General features: G+C 39.3%; 1 protein-coding gene across 6 annotated transcripts in view; it reads right to left on the bottom strand.

The window, feature by feature from the left end:
- EXOC6B (exocyst complex component 6B) overlaps window positions 1-20,605 on the bottom strand; it is a 694,189-nt gene that overhangs the window by 566,568 nt on the left and 107,016 nt on the right. For 5 of the 6 annotated variants that reach the window (XM_078349070.1, XM_035272275.3, XM_035272273.2 and 2 more), the window contains one exon: window positions 4,993-5,197. In XM_078349070.1, the coding sequence (XP_078205196.1) occupies window positions 4,993-5,197 (205 nt within the window). Of the gene's footprint in view, window positions 1-4,992; window positions 5,198-5,967; window positions 6,091-20,605 lie in introns of those variants that run through there. The other variant, XM_054245300.2, reaches the window with a different exon arrangement.

The raw sequence follows: 20,605 nt of genomic DNA on the forward strand, positions 1-20,605 counted from the left end.
GCTACATGCAATTAAAGAAAAAGAGCTTCCTAATGATAAAGTTCTACATAAAAGTTTGCATATGGAAGAATGAATGTGCCATATATGCTTCAGAGTATCCTCAAATAGTACTTTTTGTGTTTTATCTTTTCATAAAATTGAACAACAAAGAGTTTGAGAATATAATCTCAAATAAATGATTGGACCTTAACTTACTCATTCGAGTTTAATTAGGGAAAAACCCTTTAGTGATGTTTTGGCTAGTATATCCCAAAAAGAAGCCAGTGTACCAACCTGGCTCCACAGTATCAAGGACAAAATCCACTCATGGATCACTGCAGCAACTCAGGACACACTGGGTAGAAGAATAAAAAGAGGGATGTTCGGGCGGGCGCGGTGGCTCAAGCCTGTAATCCCAGCACTTTGGGAGGCCGAGGCGGGTGGATCACGAGGTCGGCAGATCGAGACCATCCTGGTCAACATGGTGAAACCCCGTCTCTACTAAAAATTACAAAAAATTAGCTGGGCACGGTGGTGTGTGCCTGTAATCCCAGTTACTCAGGAGGCTGAGACAGGAGAATTGCCTGAACCCAGGGGGCGGAGGTTGCAGTGAGCCGAGATCGCGCCATTGCACTCAGGCCTGGGTAACAAGAGCGAAACTCCGTCTCAAAAAAAAAAAAAAAAAAAAAAAAAAAGAGGGATGTTCACCAAGAAAAAGCAGTCACCTACAGAATTTCTGGGCTCTTCTGCAAACTATCAATATTATGTAAGACTTACCAACTATCGATATTAAGTAAGACTTTCAAATCTGTTTTCTCAGTATGATTCTAAAGAAGCATACTTAGAAATGTTCGAAAAAATAAGTTACCATGATACAGGAGGAATATAAGAACAAGAATAAATTCTTTAAAGCTAAAACTGTGATTGTTGAACTAAAAAATAATAATAAAGTTCTACATAGCAGCACTGACAATGCTAAAAACTGAATTAGTAAATTAGAAGGCAGACACATAGAGAAAAATGATGAAAAGACAAAATTATGAGGAAAAAGCAAGATATGTGGAAGATATTTATCTTTCTAGGCTACGTGATAACAGATTATGGTAGAGACTAGCTTAGCTATTCATCAAACCTCTTTCTTCTTCCTCCTGATCATACAACTAGAGTATATTTCCAAGTCTCCTCTGCAGTGATGGAGCTCTGGCCATTGGCAGAAGTGAGATGTGCCACTTATAATTATGACTGATCCCTGAAAACCTCCAGGCATTACTTACTCTCTTTCCCCTTCTGTGGTACACTTGAAAGCCACAAGTTGGAAGAGTCCTAGATCTCTTGAAGATCATTTGGAGGAGAGTCACCTACCCATGACATGGATTTTGGTCTTTACATAAGCAAAACATAAAATTTCTATAATGAGATTTTAGAGTTTGTCTATTATAGCAGGGAACATTATTTAATGAATAAAGAAACTGGGTGTTGGAAATATGGTGTTACCCCAACAAAAAAAATCTAAAATAAAAAGCATTGGTTTAATGGTCAGGCAGTGGGCAGTAAGAACATATATTTAACAAGTTAAAAGGCTGGGAAGCCCTATAATACTCTGGCAAAACAACTGGTAAAATTGGAATCTGTAATAAGTGAATGGGCATACCACATGCCTACCAGGCCTGTAGCACCATAAGTGAATGAAGAGTGAGAGTTACAGTGTACATCGGTATTTACTTTCTGCTTTTGGCAAGGTATTGCATACAAAAGATAAGCTCAGAAAAGTATTAGCTCATTTGCAGACTGATATTACAGGGAATAGAATTAGTCCCAGAAATTTAAGCCTCACAGGGTTAGAAAGGTGAATACACATGTATGATCTTAAACAGTATGAGAAAAAAAATAGTAAATTCTTGAGCAATAAAGTCCCAGGAAAACTTCCAGTTCAACGAAGTGACTCAACTCTGAGGCAGAGATCAGATTCAAGCATGATCTTACCACCCATTGTTTCATGTCAACTCAATATAAAGCCATCAAACTGAGAAAGAAACATGAAGCAAGGGCTATGCTCCCCAACCTCCACTACTTCCCCAAAGAGAGGATATGAAAAACAAAATCATTCTTGAAAACTATTATTTAGGGAAGAATAGTGGATATGGTATCCACATAGAACCTATTGGAAAGAAAAAAATGAGAAGCCTACTACCTTTTGAGGAAATGATAATGTCAAAAATAAAATAAACCACATCTGAACTAAATATTAATAAACCTTTGTTCAGAACCTTAAATCAACCCTCAGGCCCCTAAACTTGTAGAAGCAAAAAGTCGGCAGTAAAAGACATATATAAATGTAAATGTAGACACGATTGCAGATACAGATATATACACATAAAGAGAGAGAAAGAGAAGTACGCCTTCTAAGGAATGTATATTTCCCAGCATCTACTTCAGAAGTGTACATTAAAAAATAAATAAACAAGGAAAAGCCAGGGTGCAGCTAAAGCTCAAAAGAACAATGGGCAAATGCATTCCTTCCAGGGAATCAGGTCTAAGCAAGGAAATTCCCCTACTACCAGAGTAGAGGAACTTCCCAGTGCCTGCCTAAGTGGATTATATGATTTGTTATGAAGCAGAGAATATTGTTTGTCTCCAATTGTTCCCTTTTCTAAATGAAAGTTTTTGTTATAGTTATTTTATTCTAGTTTCTTCACTGAATATTGGGAGTGGAAGGAGATACCAGTGCAGTTAACTTGCAACTTTAGTTGAGTAGTTACCAGCTCACTAAGAGCCATGCTGAATCTGATGGAGAGGGTTGAGCATTCCTGGAAGATATTAGCCTTTGAGATGGATGCAGTGACTACATGGGCCATTGGACTGTTGCCCCCTAGGGAAGGCATGAATGTGTTCTATGTATGAGAGAAAGAATGAAGATACATTTGATGACCAGAAGGTAGATTGTGCCAGATACTAGCTATTATTCATCAAACCTATATCCTCCTTCTGTTAGAGAATGAGTGAGATTACGTTTTCCAGCCTCTCTTGCAGGTAGGTATGGCTATATAATTAAGTTCAGACCAACAGAATATGGGTAGAAGTAATGTGTGACATCCATGCCTTGCCCTTAAAGACCTTCCCACATGCAACACTTTTTGGTCTTTCCCCTTCTGAAACAATCTTCAAAGCCATCTTAAAGATGGAAGAGCCACACAATGGAAGGATGCTAAGTCCCTAAATCACCATTGCAAAGAAAATCATCACAAACCAGAAACACTATTTTGGGCTCCAAGCAGTAAGAAATAAACTACTTCCTCTCCCTTATCTGGGAATTCAAACATCTGCTGAACACCTACTATGTATAAAGTACATGATAGTTTCTCTCTCTTATCTTCCTTATGTTCTAGATATTACAAAAGATTTTTTAACTGTTAACATATCTTTTCTCAAAGATCCTGAGATGAAAAATTTTATAGGAGATATGAGAATTTATCAGTTAATTAAAAGTCCTGGATTCACAAAAGATTTCTTCATCATTTCTTTATAAGACAAAAATATAGCAAACAGCTAATAGTTTACACAGATTAAGTACCAGAGTAGACAAATTCATTTCAACCCAATCTGCATTCTAATACAGATCTGACCTTTATAGGTTGTTTGAACTTGAGCAAGTTACTTCCCTCCCATGGGTCTTAATTCCTTCAGATAATTAGGGATGAGACCAGCTAGCCGCAGGTTAAATAAAATAATATTCTTCATGGCTTCCTCTTTCATCAAAAAGGAAGTAAATTAATTTCTCAAGCAGAGGCCTAGAAAAAGCAATTTTTAAGAATGCAGCTGCCATAAAGGCTTTGTACTATGCTCTCCTATATGTTAAAAGCTTAGCAAAAACTTAGCCAACCACAGCAAGAATTATCTTGGAAGATACCTTCATTCCTGTATTCAAAGTATGTACCCAGTAATGTATATTGTCACTGATTAATTTTGCTTGTTCACCACTATAAAAAATGAAATCATATAATTATTTCTATCAGGTTTACCATCTAGTTTTAAACTCTGCACTTTATAAGGTATAACACTGACAAAATTTAAAAGAAGAAAGGGGAAATATCTGCCTTCCCTTAGGAAAGGTAACTGGCAAATCTCTTTTGGAGAATCAAATAGATATTATAGATCAAATAGACATCTGAATAGATTATCAAGGTTATTGAGACCTAAAATACAATTTGAAATATAATCTATTCCCTCATTCCTCACAGAATGATAAAAACTACAAATAATCTATTCAAGAATATACCAAAAAGTTCTTTCCATGAACAACTGAATCTTGTTATTTGTTGCTATAGGCTACATCATCAGGTATACTAAAAATGTTTAATAAAATCAATGTGACAAATTTCAAGTGAGCAAGTATCACTGTAAAACATTACAGATCTTTCATTCATAATTTAAAAAAAGAAATTTAGATATTCCTCATGACTGGTGACCTAGGGTTGAAAATTTTTTTAACAAATGTAAATACTGCTAACATATTTATTAATTTATAAGCTGTTAATAAATCTTTTTGTGTGATCGTAATTCAAAGCATTTCCCAATAGGCCTTTTTTCACTGACACCTATTAATATCAGAAATATGTACATACAGCATGCTGTCTTGCTTACGTAGTAAATAATCAGCCAAAGACACATGCAGTACAATTTAGGTCATTAACTAGGAGAACTTTAAAACATCTTGAGCTTCAAATTCTATGTAAAGTCAAGGGAACTATACAAACAATAGAAAAATTTCTTCGTAACTTCAATGTAAGCCCCATCACAATTAATCAATATTTACTGAACATCTAAAGAGCAAAACAATATAATTGTCCATTGCTCTGTTAAAAAAATGAAAACATTTTTAATCATGTGTTCCCATAAAGATGAAGGACTTTCATAAAATAATAAGAAACAACTAGATACTTGGCAAAGAGAAACCTGTGTTGAACTGAATACTGATAAAGCCACTGGCCAACCTATCATAAACCCAAGACCTACTTGCTTCATGGCAGTCTCTCCAATTTTGTCTGAATGTTTGCGGATGCTCTCCAGAAAGTCTTTGAGATCAGACATAGAAACATCTTTTATTTCTTCTCGAAGCTTGGGGATGTTGTCCACCATCACCTTGCAGAATCGATAGTGGCTTACTTGAGGAAGGTAGGTATGCTCTAGATGTTCCAGAGTTTTCAGTGCAGGATAATGCCTACAAAAGAAATTGATCACCTTTAGCTTACTCAGTCTTCTTTATGGTTAGGCAAAATGTCTAGCCTGAATTGGTTTTCACTGTGGCATTAAGACAAATCCAGCATTAAGTTTTAATGGGAACATCAGTGAAAAGAATCTCAAATTATTAAAAATCAACACATACTTTAAAAGACTAGAAAATTATAATCAAAAAAGGTTCTATCCAAAGAATGCATAACACTTAAAATAGCTACCAATAAAATTAATGACATAAGAAATAAAAGGGGCCAGGTGTGGTGGATCATGCCTACAATCGCAGCACTTTGGGAGGCCAAGACAGGGGATCACTTGAGGCCAAGAGTTTGAGACTAGCCTGGTCAACACAGTGAAACTCCATCTCTACTAAAAATACAAATATTAGCTAGGCATGGTGGTACAAGCCTGTAATCTCAGCTACTCAGGAAGCTGAGGCACAAGAATCACTTGAACCCAAGAGGCAGAGGTTACAGTGAGCCAAGATTACACCACTGCACTCCATCCTGGGTGATGAAGTGAAACTCAGTCTTAAAAAAAAAGAAAAGAAAAAGAAATAAAGAATTATCATTGTCAAAAAAAAAAATCATCCTATAAAATGAAGTATTCAAGGCTAGACTTCCAACTATGGCACGCAGAAAAGCTGGGCAAATCTTCTATCCAAAGAAAACAAATGTAAACTATCCAAAACTATTTCAGGGCTCTGGAAACTGAACAAAAGAAAACAACAAATCAAGAAGTGTTTATTCATAATACCTGCTCAACAGTGGGGCTCTGTAGCTTTCTTGCCTGGAGCTACTTCCATCAAATTCTTCTGCCCCACCATTGGCCATGGCTAGTCATGAAAACCAACAGCTTTGCTAACATGAGGGGCTGACATAATTTGGAGCAGAAGGCAAAAAACTCACATTGAGTAATGCTGTTAGTGAAAGTAGTAAACTCAGTAAAAATAAATAAATAAGAAAAGTCTCCAGCTCTATTCGTCAAAAGTTACAGTTTGTGATGGGGCAAACAAAAAACCAAAGGACTAACCAGAAATTTAACAGGAAGGTCATAGAAATAGAAGACGTACAGAAGGGCTTGATAAACTCTCTGCAAGTGCTAGCTGGCTGAGAGGCTATGCATACTTGCAGGACACCTGAAAGGGTCTAAGCAGTCCACACATCCCTGGCTGACTAGGAGGCTGTAGACAAGCATGTGGGAAACCTAAGAAGGTAGATGAAAGTTTAAGCTGACTATAAAACTGCTTTTAATGTAGTCCCTAACACACATACAAACTCATTGGCAAAGAGTGAAAACCTTACTGACTCAAGGTTGTTTGAGCGTAACCTCTAACCAATCATTAGCTGATGACTATTTAAAAATCAAAGTGAAATATAATACCTTGCCACATAAACAAGACAGAAAATTCCTTGCTAGCAGACCTGCCTTACGAGAAATACTAAAGGACGCTTGAAAGGAAATGACAGCAGATGGTAACTTGAATACACAGAAAGAAATGAAGAACATGGGAAATAGTAAATACATGCTAAATATAAAAGATGAATAAAAATATTTTTTATCTTTTCTTAACCTCTTTAAAAGATAAAATTTTTTAAAGCAATGATTATAACACTGTATCGTTGTGCTTACAATTATGTAAGTGTAATATATAACAATAACAGCACAAAAGAGTAGGAAAGAAATGAAGCTAATTGAAGCAAAACTCTACTATATATTACACCAAATTTATATCAGCAGCGACCTGTGATAAGATACATATTATAATCCATAGAGAAACCTCTAAAAAATAAAAAATATTAATCATTTAAAAATCAAAAGAATTCAAATAGCATACTACAATTTTTTTTTTTTTTTTTTTTGAGACGGAGTTTCTCTCTTGTTACTCAGGCTGGAGTGCAATGGCGTGATCTCGGCTCACCACAACCTCCGCCTCCTAGGTTCAAGCAATTCTCCTGCCTCAGCCTCCCGAGTAGCTGGGACTACAGGCGTGTGCCACCACACCCAGCTAATCTTTTGTATTTTTAGTAGAGACAGGGTTTCACCATGTTGACCAGGATGGTCTCGATCTCTTGACCTCGTGATCTACCCACCTCGGCCTCCCACTACAAAATATTTAACACAAAAGAAGGCAGTAAAAGAGCAACAAAAACGAAAGACATGAAAAATACAGAAAACAAAGAACAAAATCCAACCATATCAATAATTACATTAAATGTGAATGGGCTAAGCAATCCTGGAAGCCAACATTGTCAGGACTTAAAAATCATGATCCAACTAAATATTGTCTACAAGAAACACACTTACATTCAAAGGTACAAATAAGTTGAAAGTAAAAGGTGAAAGACGATATACCATACAAAAAATCACCATAAGACTAGGCGTGATGGCTCACACCTGTAATGCCAACACTTTGGGAGGTCAAGGTGGGCAGATCACTTGAGCTACAAAGTTTGAGACCTACCTGGGCAACAAGGCAAAGCCTCATTTCTACCAAAATAATTACAAAAAATTAGCCAGGTGTGATGGCATGCACCTGTAGTCCCAACTACTTGGGAAGCTGAGGTGGGAGGATCAGTTAAACCTGGCTGGGCGGAGGTTGCAGTGAGCTGAGATCAGGCCACTGCACTCTAGCCTGGATAACAGAGTAAGACCTGTCACACAAAAAAGAAATTTAAAATTTTTAAAAAAGGAACCACAAAAGAGCTGACATGGCTATATTAATATGAGATATAAAAGACTTTAAGCCAACTTATATTGCTAGTAACACAGAGGGACATTCCATAATAATAAAAGAGATGATATTTGTCTAATAGGAAAGCTTCTGTAAGCATAAGAGGACAAATAATACTAAGATTAATAAAGCTGAAAAGGTAAAAACAAAATAAAATGTGCAAAACAAGTAAGAATAAAGAGAAAAACTGGTAAAGGTTATTTGTAATTTGTACATAAAAGATGAATAGGCTGGGTATGGTGGCACACACCTGTAATTCCAGCACTTTGGGAGGCCAAGGCCAGTGGATCACTTGAGATCACAAGCCTAGGCAACATGGTGAAACACCTTCGCCACTAAAAACACAAAAATTAGTCAGATATGGTGGCATGCACCTGTAATCCCAGCTACTCAAGAGGCTGAGGCAGGGGAATTGCTTGAACCTGGGAGACAGAGGTTGCGATGAGCTGAGATGGCACCACTGAACTCCAGCCTGGGTGACAGAGTAAGACTCCATCTCAAAAAAAGAAAGGAAAAAAAAAAAGATTAATAAACTTGAGTTGTTTTTGCAAAACAAAAATGAACAAAGAAAATTGACAAAAGAACCAAAAAGGGCCAACATATATATTAAAAAAAAAAAGTTTTAACCGATATGTGAAAAAATGCAAATCAAACTGCCAAAGATTTCTTAAAACATAATGCGTACTACATCAGGGGTTTCAATAAATGGAATTCACAGCCGGCTGACAAGTTTTTATTAATGACATAAGTTTTCAATGAATAATTTTAGCAAAACAACTATTTTAAGCAATTGCATTTCAAAAAAAAAGATAAATGATCCAAGATGGCCGATTAGACACAACTCCAGTGCACAACACCCAGCGAGAGAGACGCAGAAATCCAGAGATCTCCTAGCTCCAACCAAGGTACCAGGTGCATTTCAATGGGTCTAGTCTGACGGTGAGCAAAACCCACTCAGGGCAGACTGAGGCGGAGAGGGGTGCTGCTTCACCCAGAAAGTGCATCTGACCGGCAAGTCGGTGGCGCCCGCTCTGGGGCTCCAGTCCAGATACAGCGCTTCCACCAAAGCCTGAGCAATACAAAGAACAGGGGATCTTTGCTAGTCAAGCGCCAGGACAAGCGCAGAGCTGAATAAGAGCCTGCAGACTGAGCTACCGCCCCCTCCCCCCACCTGAAGAGAGAGGGAGCTGTAAGCAGGAGCAGCTGGGCGGGCCTCTACCCATGACCAGAGAGAGAGGAAGCTGTAAAGGGGGAGACAGTCAGGTGTGGCTGGGCGGGTCCCTATCCTCCCACACAAACCCCAGAGGGCTGAAGCTCTGACTCTAGTGAGTTGGGCAGCCAGTGCCACAGTCTGAGATGAACGCTGAATGATCCAGCCCAGTGGAGGAAGGGCACAACCCACCACTAGAGGGGTGGGACTGGGCTACATGTTTTAACAAAAAACACAGGAAGCCTACATAGCAACTGGACGGCATTCTTGACAACACAGCAACACTACGGGTCAGTGGAAGAGGCGGGCCTTATCTCCCAATATAAACAAAAAAGACGCAGGAAGCTTCCCTAGTAACCTGAAGGAGTCCCTAGAAACCCAGTAGTGCCTCCACTGGCAGAGAAGCAACCTCATCAAGCAGCTCCCTGACACCACAGCCAGGTAAATCCACAAAGATGGAAAAAAACAGTGCAAAAAAGATGAAACCATCAAAGACCAGAACACCTGTTCTCCTTCAAGGAATCACAACTCCTCAACAACACAGGATCACAACTTGACCACGGAGTGTGATGAATTGACAGAAACAGGCTTCAGAAAGTGGATAATAACAAACTTTTCTGAACTAAAGGAACACGTTCTAACTCAATGCAAAGAAACCAGAAACCTTGAAAAAAGGTTAGACGAAATGCTAACTAGAATAATCAGCTTAGAGAAGAACAAAAATGACTTGATGGAGTTGAAAAACACAGCACAAGAACTATATAAAGTAAACACAAGTTTTAATAGCCAAATTGATCAAGCAGAAGAAAGGATATCAAAGATTGAAGATCAACTCAATGAAATAAAAAGAGAAGGCAAGACAAGAGAAAAAAAGAGTGAAAAGAAATGAACAAAGCCTCCAAGAAATACAGGATTATGTGAAAAGACCTAATCTATGCTTGACCGATGTACCTGAATATGATGGGGAGAATGAATCCAAGCTGGAAACACGCTCCAGGATATTATCCAAGAGAACTTCCCAAGCCTAGCAAGGCAGTCCAAATTTCAAATTCAAGAAATACAGAGAACTCCAAAACGATATTCCTCAAGAATAGCAATCCCAAGGCACATAATCATCAGATTCACCAGGGTTCAAATGAACAAAAAAATGCTGAGAGCAGCCAGAGAGCAAGGTCAGGTCACCCACAGAGGGAAGCCAATCAGACTCACAGCAGATCTCTCAGCAGAAACCCTACAAGCCAGAAGAGAGTGGGGGCCAATATTCAACATCTTTAAAGAAAGAACTTTCAACCCAGAATCTCATATCCAGCCAAACTAAGCTTAGTAAGTGAAGGAGAAATAAAATCCTTTATGGACAAGCAATTATTGAGAGATTTTTGTCACCACCAGACCTGTCCTACAAGAGCTCCTTAAAGAAACACTAAGCATGGAAAGGAACAAATACCAGTCACTGCAAAAGCAAACCAGCTAGCAAAGACCAAAAATGCAATGAAGAAAATGAGTCAACTAATGGGAAAGAAAACCAGCCAGTAACAAAATAGCAGGATCAAATCCACACATGACAATATTAACATTGAATGTAAATGGCCTAAAACACCCCAATCAAAAGACACAGACTGGCAAACTGGATGAAAAGTCAGAACCCTTTGGTGTGCTGTAGTCAGGAAACTCATCTCACATACGAAGACACACATAGACTCAAAATAAAGGGATGGAAGAAGATTTACCAAGCAAATGGAGAACAAAAAAAAAGCAGGGGTTGCAATCCTGGTCTCCAATAAAATGAACTTCAAACCAACAAAGATCAAAAGAGACAAAGAATGACACTACTTAATGGTAAAAGGATCAATCCAACAGGAAAAGCTAACTATCCTAAATATATACTCCCCCAACACAGGAGCACCCAGATACATAAAGCAAGCTCTTAATGACCTAAAACAAGATTTAGACTCCCACACAGTAATATTGGGAAACTTCAACACTCCACTGTCAATATTAGACAGATCAACGAGATAAAAAATTAACAAGGATATCCAGGACTTGAATGCAGAGCTGGACCAAACAGACCTAATAGACATATACAGAACACTCCTCCCCAAATCCACGGAATATACATTTTTCTCAACACCACATTGCACTTACTCTAAAATTGACCACATCATTGGAAGCAAATCACTCCTCAGCAAATGCAAAATAACAGAAATCCTAACAAACAGTCTATCAACCACAGCGCAATCAGACTAGAACTCAGGATCAAGAAACACACTCAAACCTGCATGACCACTTGGAAACTGAACAACTTGCTTCTGAGTGTCATCTGGATAAACAATGAAATGAAGGCAAAAATAAAGATGTTCTTCGAAACCAACCAGAATGAAGACACAACTTACCAGAACCTCTGGGACACTTTTAAAACAGTGTTCAGAGGGAAATTTACAGCAACAAATGCCCACCAGAGAAGACAGGAAAGATCTAAAATTGACACCCTATCATCAAACTTGAAAGAACTAGAGGAGCAAGGTCGAAAAAACTAAAAAAACTATCAGAAGACAAGAAATAACTAAGATCAGAGCAGAACTGAAGGAGATGGAGACACAAAAAAAACTTCAAAAAAATCAATAAATCCAGGAGCTGGTTTTTTGAAAAAATCAACAAAATACACAGACCACTAGCCAGATTAAGAAAAAAGAAATGGGGGAGGACTCAAGATGGCGCTGTGAGAACAACCCAGGATTGAAGCTCTCGCTGGATGCGCGGAGAGGGTGAGTCGGGGACACATTTCCAGACAGATCTTAGGTGCCCACAGAACGGGGAAATTCCCAGGTATAAAAGAGACGCAGGATGCCAGGCAGAGGTTTTGGCTGGTGTAGCCGGCAGCCAGTGCGGCTGCGGCCCACGCCGGAGCGCACAGGCGCTCCACAGCGCTCCATACAAAAGCGCACTGTTACGGGTGCCCTGTTGAACTGGCAAACTGAGACCTGAGAGGGCGGAACTTGAGACTGAACGGGACTTGGACAGTGAGCCAGCCCAGGAAATCCTAGGGACACGGCGTTTGGGGTAGCGCAGTGCGACAAACAAAACAGCAATTCCAAACGCTCCCGGTGAGGAGGTTCCCTTAAAGCGCAGCTCCCGTGGGGAAGGGGCGTCCGCCATTACCGAGGCAATCAGCCCCTTCTGAGGTACACGCCCATTGCTGACACAGCCTGCCGTTGCCGAGGCAACCCACTACAACAGAGAGACTCCGCCGCAGGGCGTAGCCCATGGCAGCAGGGCGGAGACCGCAGCAGAAGGGCAGAGCCTGCAGCAACAGGGCGAACCTCACACCAGCAGGGCGGAGCCTCGGCAGGCAAATAGTGACTAGACTGCCTCCTAGCTGGGCAGGACAGCACAGCAAACACTCAAAAATAAAGCCCCAACCCCTTCAGAAAGAGCAGCTGGAAAAAAAGGGGTTTTTTTATGAGTTCTGTTGCAGCAGAATGAAACATAGCAGCCTAACAGCCCTGAATGAATAACAGAGCTCACAGCTCAGCAATTGAGCTCCTATAAAGTACAGACTGTCTCCTCAAGCAGCTCCCTGACCCCTCTATATCCAAAAGACTGACATTTGGCAGACATCATTCTAGGACAAAGATAGCAGAAAAAGAAACTGGTAGCACCCCTCACTGTTCCGCAGCTGCTATAGGTGCACCCCAGACAAGTAGGGCCTGGAGTGGACCTCAGCAGTCGGACAGAGAAGGGGCTAGACTGGTAGAAGGAAAACCAAGTAACAGAAATACTTCATCATCAACAATCTGGGTGTCCATTCAGAGACCCAATCGAAAAGTCAGCAACTACACAGATGACAGGTGGATAAATCCACAAAGATGGGAAGAAACCAGCGCAAACAGAAGGAAAACACCCGAAACCAGAACACCTCACCTCCTACAAAGGACCAAAACTCCTCACCAGCAAGGGAACAAAGCTGGACGGAGAATGACTGTGAAGAAATGATGGAATTAGACTTCAGAAGGTGGATAATGAGAAACTTTTGTGAGCTAAAACAACATGTTTTAAATCATTGAAAAGAAACTAAGAACCTTGAAAAAAGATATGAAAAGAGATTCGAGGAAATGATCACAAGAATGGATAACTTAAAGAGGAATATGAATGAATTAAAGGAGCTGAAAAACACAATACGAGAACTTCACGAAGCATGCACAAGTTTCAATAGCCGAACTGACCAAGCAGAAGAAAGAATATCTGAAGTCAAAGACCAACTGAATGAAATAAAACGAGAAACCAAGATCAGAGAAAAAAGCGCAAAAAGGAATGAACAAAGTCTCCAAGAAATATGGGACTATGTGAAGAGACCTAACCTAGGTTTGATAGGCGTACCAGAATGTGATGAAGAGAATGAATCCAAGCTGGAAAATACTCTTCAGGACATTATCCAGGAAAATTTCTTCCACCTAGCAAGACAGGCCAACACTCAATTACAGGAAATTCAGAGAACACCACAAAGATATTCTGCAAGAAGAGCAACCCCAAGGCACATAATCGTCAGATTCAACAAGGTTGAAATAAAGGAGAAAATACTAAGGGCAGCCAGAGAGAAAGGTCGGGTCACCCACAAAGGGAAGTCCATCAGACTCACAGCAGATCTCTCAGCAGAAACTCTACAAGCCAGAAGAGAGTGGGGACCAATATTCAACATCCTTAAAGAAAAGAGTTTTCAACCCAGAATTTCATACCAGCCAAACTGAGCTTCAAAAGTGAAGGAAAAATAAAATCCTTTGCGAACAAGCAAGTACTCAGAGATTTTGTCACCACCAGGCCTGCGTAACAAGAGCTCCTGAAAGAGGCACTACACATAGAAAGGAATAACCAGTACCAGCCATTCCAAAATCACACTAAACGCTAAAGAGCATCAACATAATGAAGAATCTACAACAACTAATGGGCAAAACAGCCAGCTAGCATCAAAATGGCAGTATCAAATTCACACATAACAATATTAACCCTAAATGTAAATGGACTAAATGCACCAATCAAAAGACACAGACTGGCAAACTGGATAAAAATCCAAAACCCATCAGTGTGCTGTATCCAGGAAACCCATCTCACATGCAAGGATACACAAAGGCTCAAAATAAAGGGATGGAGGAAGATTTACCAAGCAAATGGAAAGCAAAAGAAAGCAGGAGTTGCAATTCTCATCTCTGATAAAATAGACTTTAAAGCAACAAAGATCAAAAGAGACAAAGAAGGCCATTACATAATGGTAAAAGGATCGATACAACAAGAAGAGCTAACGATCCTAAACATATATGGACCCAATACGGGAGCAACCAGATACATAAGGCAAGTTCTTAATGACTTACAAAGAGACTTAGACTCCCACACAATAATAGTGGGAGACTTTAACACTCCACTGTCAATATTAGACAGATCAACCAGACAGAAAATTAACAAGGATATCCAGGGCTTGAACTCAGACCTGGAGCAAGCAAACCTGATAGACATTTACAGAACTCTGCACCCCAAATCCACAGAATACACATTCTTCTCAACACCACATCACACCTACTCTAAAATTGACCACATAATTGGAAGTAAAGCACTGCTCAACAAATGCAAAACAACTGAAATCATAACAAACAGCCTCTCAGACCATAGTGCAAGCAAGTTAGAACTCAGAATTCAGAAACCAACCCAGAACCGCACAGCTTCATGGAAACTGAACAACTGGCTCTTGAATGTTGACTGGATAAACAACGAAATGAAGGCAGAAATAAAGAAGTTCTTCGAAACCAATGAGTACAAAGACACAACATGCCAGAATCTCTGGGACACATTTAAAGCAGTCTCTAGAGGAAAGTATATAGCAATAAGTGCCCATATGAGAAGAATGGAGAGATCCAAAATTGAAACCCTATCATCAAAATTGAAAGAGCTAGAGGAGCAAGATCAAAAAAACTCAAAACCCAGAAGACAAGAAATAACTAAGATCGGAGCTGAACTGAAGGAGATTGAGACACGAAAAACCCTCCAAAAAATCAATAAATCCAAGAGCTGGTTTTTTGAAAAGATCAACAAAATAGACAGACCACTAGCCAGATTGATTAAAAAGAAAAGAGAGAACAACCAAATAGATGCAATAAAAAATGATAAAGGGGAAATCACCACAGATTCCACAGAAATTCAAACCATCATCAGAGAATATTACAAACAACTCTATGCACATAAACTAGTAAACCTGGAAGAAATGGATAAATTCCTGGACTCCTGTGTCCTCCCAAGCCTAAACCAGGAGGAAGCTGAAACTATGAATAGACCAATAACAAGGGCAGAAGTCGAGGCAGCAATTAAGAGCCTACCACACAAAAAAAGCCCAGGTCCAGATGGGTTCACAGCCGAATTCTACCAGACACACAAAGAGGAGCTGGTACCATTTCTTCTGAAACTATTCCAAATAATCCAAAAAGAAGGAATCCTTCCCAAATCATTCTATGAGACCAACATCATCCTGATACCAAAACTCGGCAGAGACCCAACAAGAAAAGAAAACTTCCGGCCAATATCCATGATGAACATAGAGGCAAAAATCTTCAATAAAATACTGGCAAGCCGATTGCAACAGCAAATCAAAAAACTTATTCATCATGATCAAGTAGGATTCATCCCGGGGATGCAAGGCTGGTTCAACATACGCAAGTCTATAAACGTAATTCACCACATAAACAGAACCAAAAACAAAAACTACATGATTATCTCAATTAATGCAGAGAAGGCCTTTGACAAAATTCAACAGCCCTTTATGCTAAAAACCCTCAATAAACTCGATATCATGGAATGTATCTCAAAGCAATAAAAGCTCTTTATGACAAACCAACAGCCAATATCATACTGAATGGGCAAAAACTGGAAGCATTCCCTTTGAAATCCGGCACTAGACAAGGATGCCCTCTCTCACCACTCCTATTCAATATAGTACTGGAAGTTCTAGCCACAATAATCAGGCAAGAAAAAGAAATAAAGGGTATTCAAATAGGAAAGGTGGAAGCCAAATTTTCTCTATTTGCAGACGACATGATAGTATACCTAGAAGACCCCATTGCCTCAGCCCAAAAACTCCTGAAACTGATAAGCAACTTCAGCAAAGTCTCAGGATATAAAATCAATGTGCAAAAATCACAAGCCTTCCTCTACACCAATAACAGACTTAAAGAGAGCGAAATCAAGAACGAACTGCCATTCACAATTGCTACAAAAAGAATAAAATACCTAGGAATACAACTCACAAGGAACGTAAGGGACCTCTTCAAGGAAAACTACAAACCACTGCTCAACGAAATAAGAGAGGACACAAACAGATGGAGAAACATTCCATGTTCATGGTTAGGAAGAATTAATACCATAAAAATGGCTATACTGCCCAAAGTAATTTACAGAATCAATGCTATACCCATCAAGCTACCATTGACTTTCTTCACAGAACTGGAAAAAAACACCATGAACTTCATATGTAACCAAAAGAGAGCCCACATAGCCAAGTCAATTCTAAGCAAAAAGAACACAGCAGGGGGCATCACACTACCAGATTTCAAACTATACTACAAGGCTACAGTAATCAAAACAGCATGGTACTGGTACCAAAACAGAGATATAGACCAATGGAACAAAACAGAGGCATCAGAGGCAACACAACATATCTACAACCATACAATCTTTGATAAACCTGACAAAAATAAGCAATGGGGAAAGGATTCCCTGTTCAACAAATGGTGCTGGGAAAATTGGCTAGCCATGTGCAGAAAGCAGAAACTAGACCCCTTCCTGACACCTTACACCAAAATTAACTCCAGATGGATTAAAGACTTAAACATAAGACTTGGCACCATAAAAACCCTAGAAGGAAATCTAGGCAAAACCATCCAGGACACAGGAGTAGGCAAGGACTTCACGACCAAAACACCAAAAGCATTGGCAACAAAAGCCAAAATAGACAAATGGGACCTAATGAAACTCCACAGCTTCTGCACGGCAAAAGAAACAGTCTCTAGAGTGAATCGGCAACCAACAGAATGGGAAACAATTTTTGCAGTTTACCCATCTGACAAAGAGCTGATATCCAGAATTTACAAAGAACTCAAACCGATTTACAGGAAAAAAACCAACAAGCCCATTCAAAAGTGGGCAAAGGATATGAACAGACACTTTACGAAAGAAGACATATATGAGGCCAACAATCATATGAAAATATGCTCATCGTCACTGGTCATCAGAGAGATGCAAATCAAAACCACATTGAGATACCACCTCAAGCCAGTTAGAATGGCGATCATTAAAAAATCTGGAGACAACAGATGCTGGAGAGGATGTGGAGAAAAAGGAACACTTTTACACTGTTGGTGGGAGTGTAAATCAGTTCAACCATTGTGGAAGACAGTGTGGCGATTCCTCAAGGCCTTAGAAATAGAAATTCCATTTGACCCAGCAATCCCATTACTGGGTATATATCCAAAGGACTATAAATCATTCTACTATAAGGACACATGCACACGAATGTTCATTGCAGCACTGTTTACAATAGCAAAGACCTGGAATCAACCCAAATGCCTGTTGATGATAGACTGGATTGGGAAAATTTGGCACATATACACCATGGAATACTATGCAGCAATCAGAAATGATGAGTTCGTTTCGTTTGTAGGGACATGGATGAATCTGGAGAACATCATTCTCAGCAAACTGACACAAGAACAGAAAATGGAACACCGCATATTCTCACTCATAGGTGGGTGATGAAAAATGAGAACACATGGACACAGAGAGGGGAGTACTAAACACTGGGGTCTATTGGGGGGAAAAGGGGAGGGCCAGTGGGAGGGAGAGGGATAGCCTGGGGAGAAATGCCAAATGTGGGTGAAGGGGAGAGAGCAAACAAAACACACTGCCATGTGTGTACCTATGCAACTGTATTGCATGCTCTGCACATGTACCCCAAAACCTAAAATGCAATAAAAAATAAAAATAAAAAAAAGAAAAAATAAATGGGAGAAGAATCAATTAGATGCAATAAAAAACAATACAGGGAATATCACCACTGATCCCACAGAAATACAAACTACCATCAGAGATTACTACAAACAGCTTTACTCACATAAACCAGTAAACCAGGAAGAAATAGATAAATTCCTAGACACTTGTACTCTACCAAGACTAAACCAGGAGGAAGCTGAAACCCTAAATAGACCAATAACAAGGGCTGAAGTAGAGGCAGCAATCAAAAGCTCTACCAACCAAAAAAAGTCCAGGTCCAGATAGGTTCACAGCCAAATGGTTCCATTCCTTCTGAAACTGTGTCAAACAATACAAAAGGTGGGAATCCTCCCTAACTCATTTTATGAGAACATCCTATGCCATCATCCTATGCCAAAACCAGGCAGAAACTCAACTAAAAAAGAAAACTTCAGGCCAATATCCATGATGAGTATTGACAAAAAAAAAATCTTCAATAAAATACTGGCAAACAGCTTGCAACAGCACATCAAGAAGCTTATCCATCACAACCAAGTAGGCTTCATCCCGGGGATGCAAGGCTGGTTCAACATATGCAAATCCATAAATGTAATCCATCACATAAACGGAACCAAAGATAAAAACTACATGATTATCTCAACTGATGCAGAGAGGCCTTCAATAAAATTCAACAGCCCTTCATACTAAAAACTCTCAATAAACTACATATTGATGGAACATATCATAAAATGATAAAAGCTATATATGACAAACCTACAGCCAGTATCATACTGAATGGGCAAAAGCTGAAAGAATTCCCTTTGAAATGAGGCACTACACAAGGATGCCCTCAATCACCACTCCTATTCAACATAGTATTGGAAGTTCTAGCCAGAGCAACCAGGCAAGAGAAAGAAATAAAGGTATTCAATTAGGAAAGGAGGAAGTCAAACTGTCTCTATTTGCAGATGACATGATTGTGTATCTAGAATCATGATACAGCCTAAACTCTTCTCAAACTGATAAGCAACTTCAGCAAAGTCTCAGGATACAAAATCAATGTGCAGAAATCACAAGCATTCCTATACACCAATAACAGACAAATAGAGAGCCAAATCAAGAGCAAATTCCCATTCACAATTGCTACAAAGAGAATAAAATACCTAGGAATACAACTAACAAATGATGCAAAGGACCTCTTCAAGGAGAACTACAAACCACTGCTCAACAAAATAAGAAAGGACACAAACAGATGGAGAAACATTCCATACTCATGGTTAGGAAGAATCAATATTGTGAAAATGGCCATAGTGTCCAAAGTAATCTATAGATTCAATGCTGCCCCCATCAAGCTACCAATGACCTTCTTTACAGAACTGGAAAAAACCACTTTAAACTTCATATGGAATCACAAAAGACCCCACATAGCCAAGACAATCCTAAGCAAAAAGAACAAAGCCGGAGGCATCACACTGCTGGACTTCAAACTATAATACAAGGCTACGGTAATCAAAACAGCATGGTACTGGTACCAAATCAAAGACATAGACCAACGGAACAGAACAGAGACCCCAGAAGAAACACCACACATCTACAACCATCTGATCTTTGACAAACCCACCAAAAACAAGCAATGGGGAAAGGACTCCATGTTTAATAAATGGTGTTGAGAAAACTGGCTAGAAATGTGCAGAAAGCAGAAACTGAACCCCTACCTGTCACCTGACACTAAAATTAACTCCAGATAGATCAAAGATTTAAACATAAAACTAACACCATAAAAACACTAGAAGAAAATGTAGGCAAAATCATCCAGGACATAGGCATAGACAAGGACTTCATGACTAAAACACCAAAAGCAATAATAATAAAAGCCAAGATAGAAAAAATGGGATCTTATTAAACTCCGGAGCTTCTGTACAGCAAAAGAAACCATCATCAGAGTGAATTGGCAACCAACATAATGGGAAAAAATTTTTGCAGTCTACCTATTTGACAAAGGGCTATATCCAGAATCTACAAGAACTAAACAGATATACAAGAAAAAAAAAAAAAAACCCATTCAATAGTGGGTGAAGGATATGAAGAGGCACTTTTCAGAAGAAGACAGATCTGAGGCCAACAAACATATGAAAAAATGCTCATCATCACTGGTCATCAGAGAAATGCAAATCAAAACCACACTGAGATATCATCTCATGCCAGTTAGAATGGTGATCATTAAAAAATCTGGAGAGAACAGATGCTAGAGAGGATGTGGAGAAATATGAACACGCTTACACAGTTGGTGGGAGTGTAAATTAGTTCAACCATTGTGGAAGACAGTGTGGCGATTTCTCAAGGATCTAGAAATAGAAATTCCATTTGACCCAGCAATCCCATTTCTGGGTATATACCCAAAGTATTATAAATCATTCTACTATAAAGACACATGCACATGCGTGTTCATT

This window comes from Callithrix jacchus, chromosome 14, assembly GCF_049354715.1.
Source record: "Callithrix jacchus isolate 240 chromosome 14, calJac240_pri, whole genome shotgun sequence".
In the NCBI taxonomy this organism is placed as follows: Eukaryota; Metazoa; Chordata; class Mammalia; order Primates; family Cebidae; genus Callithrix; species Callithrix jacchus.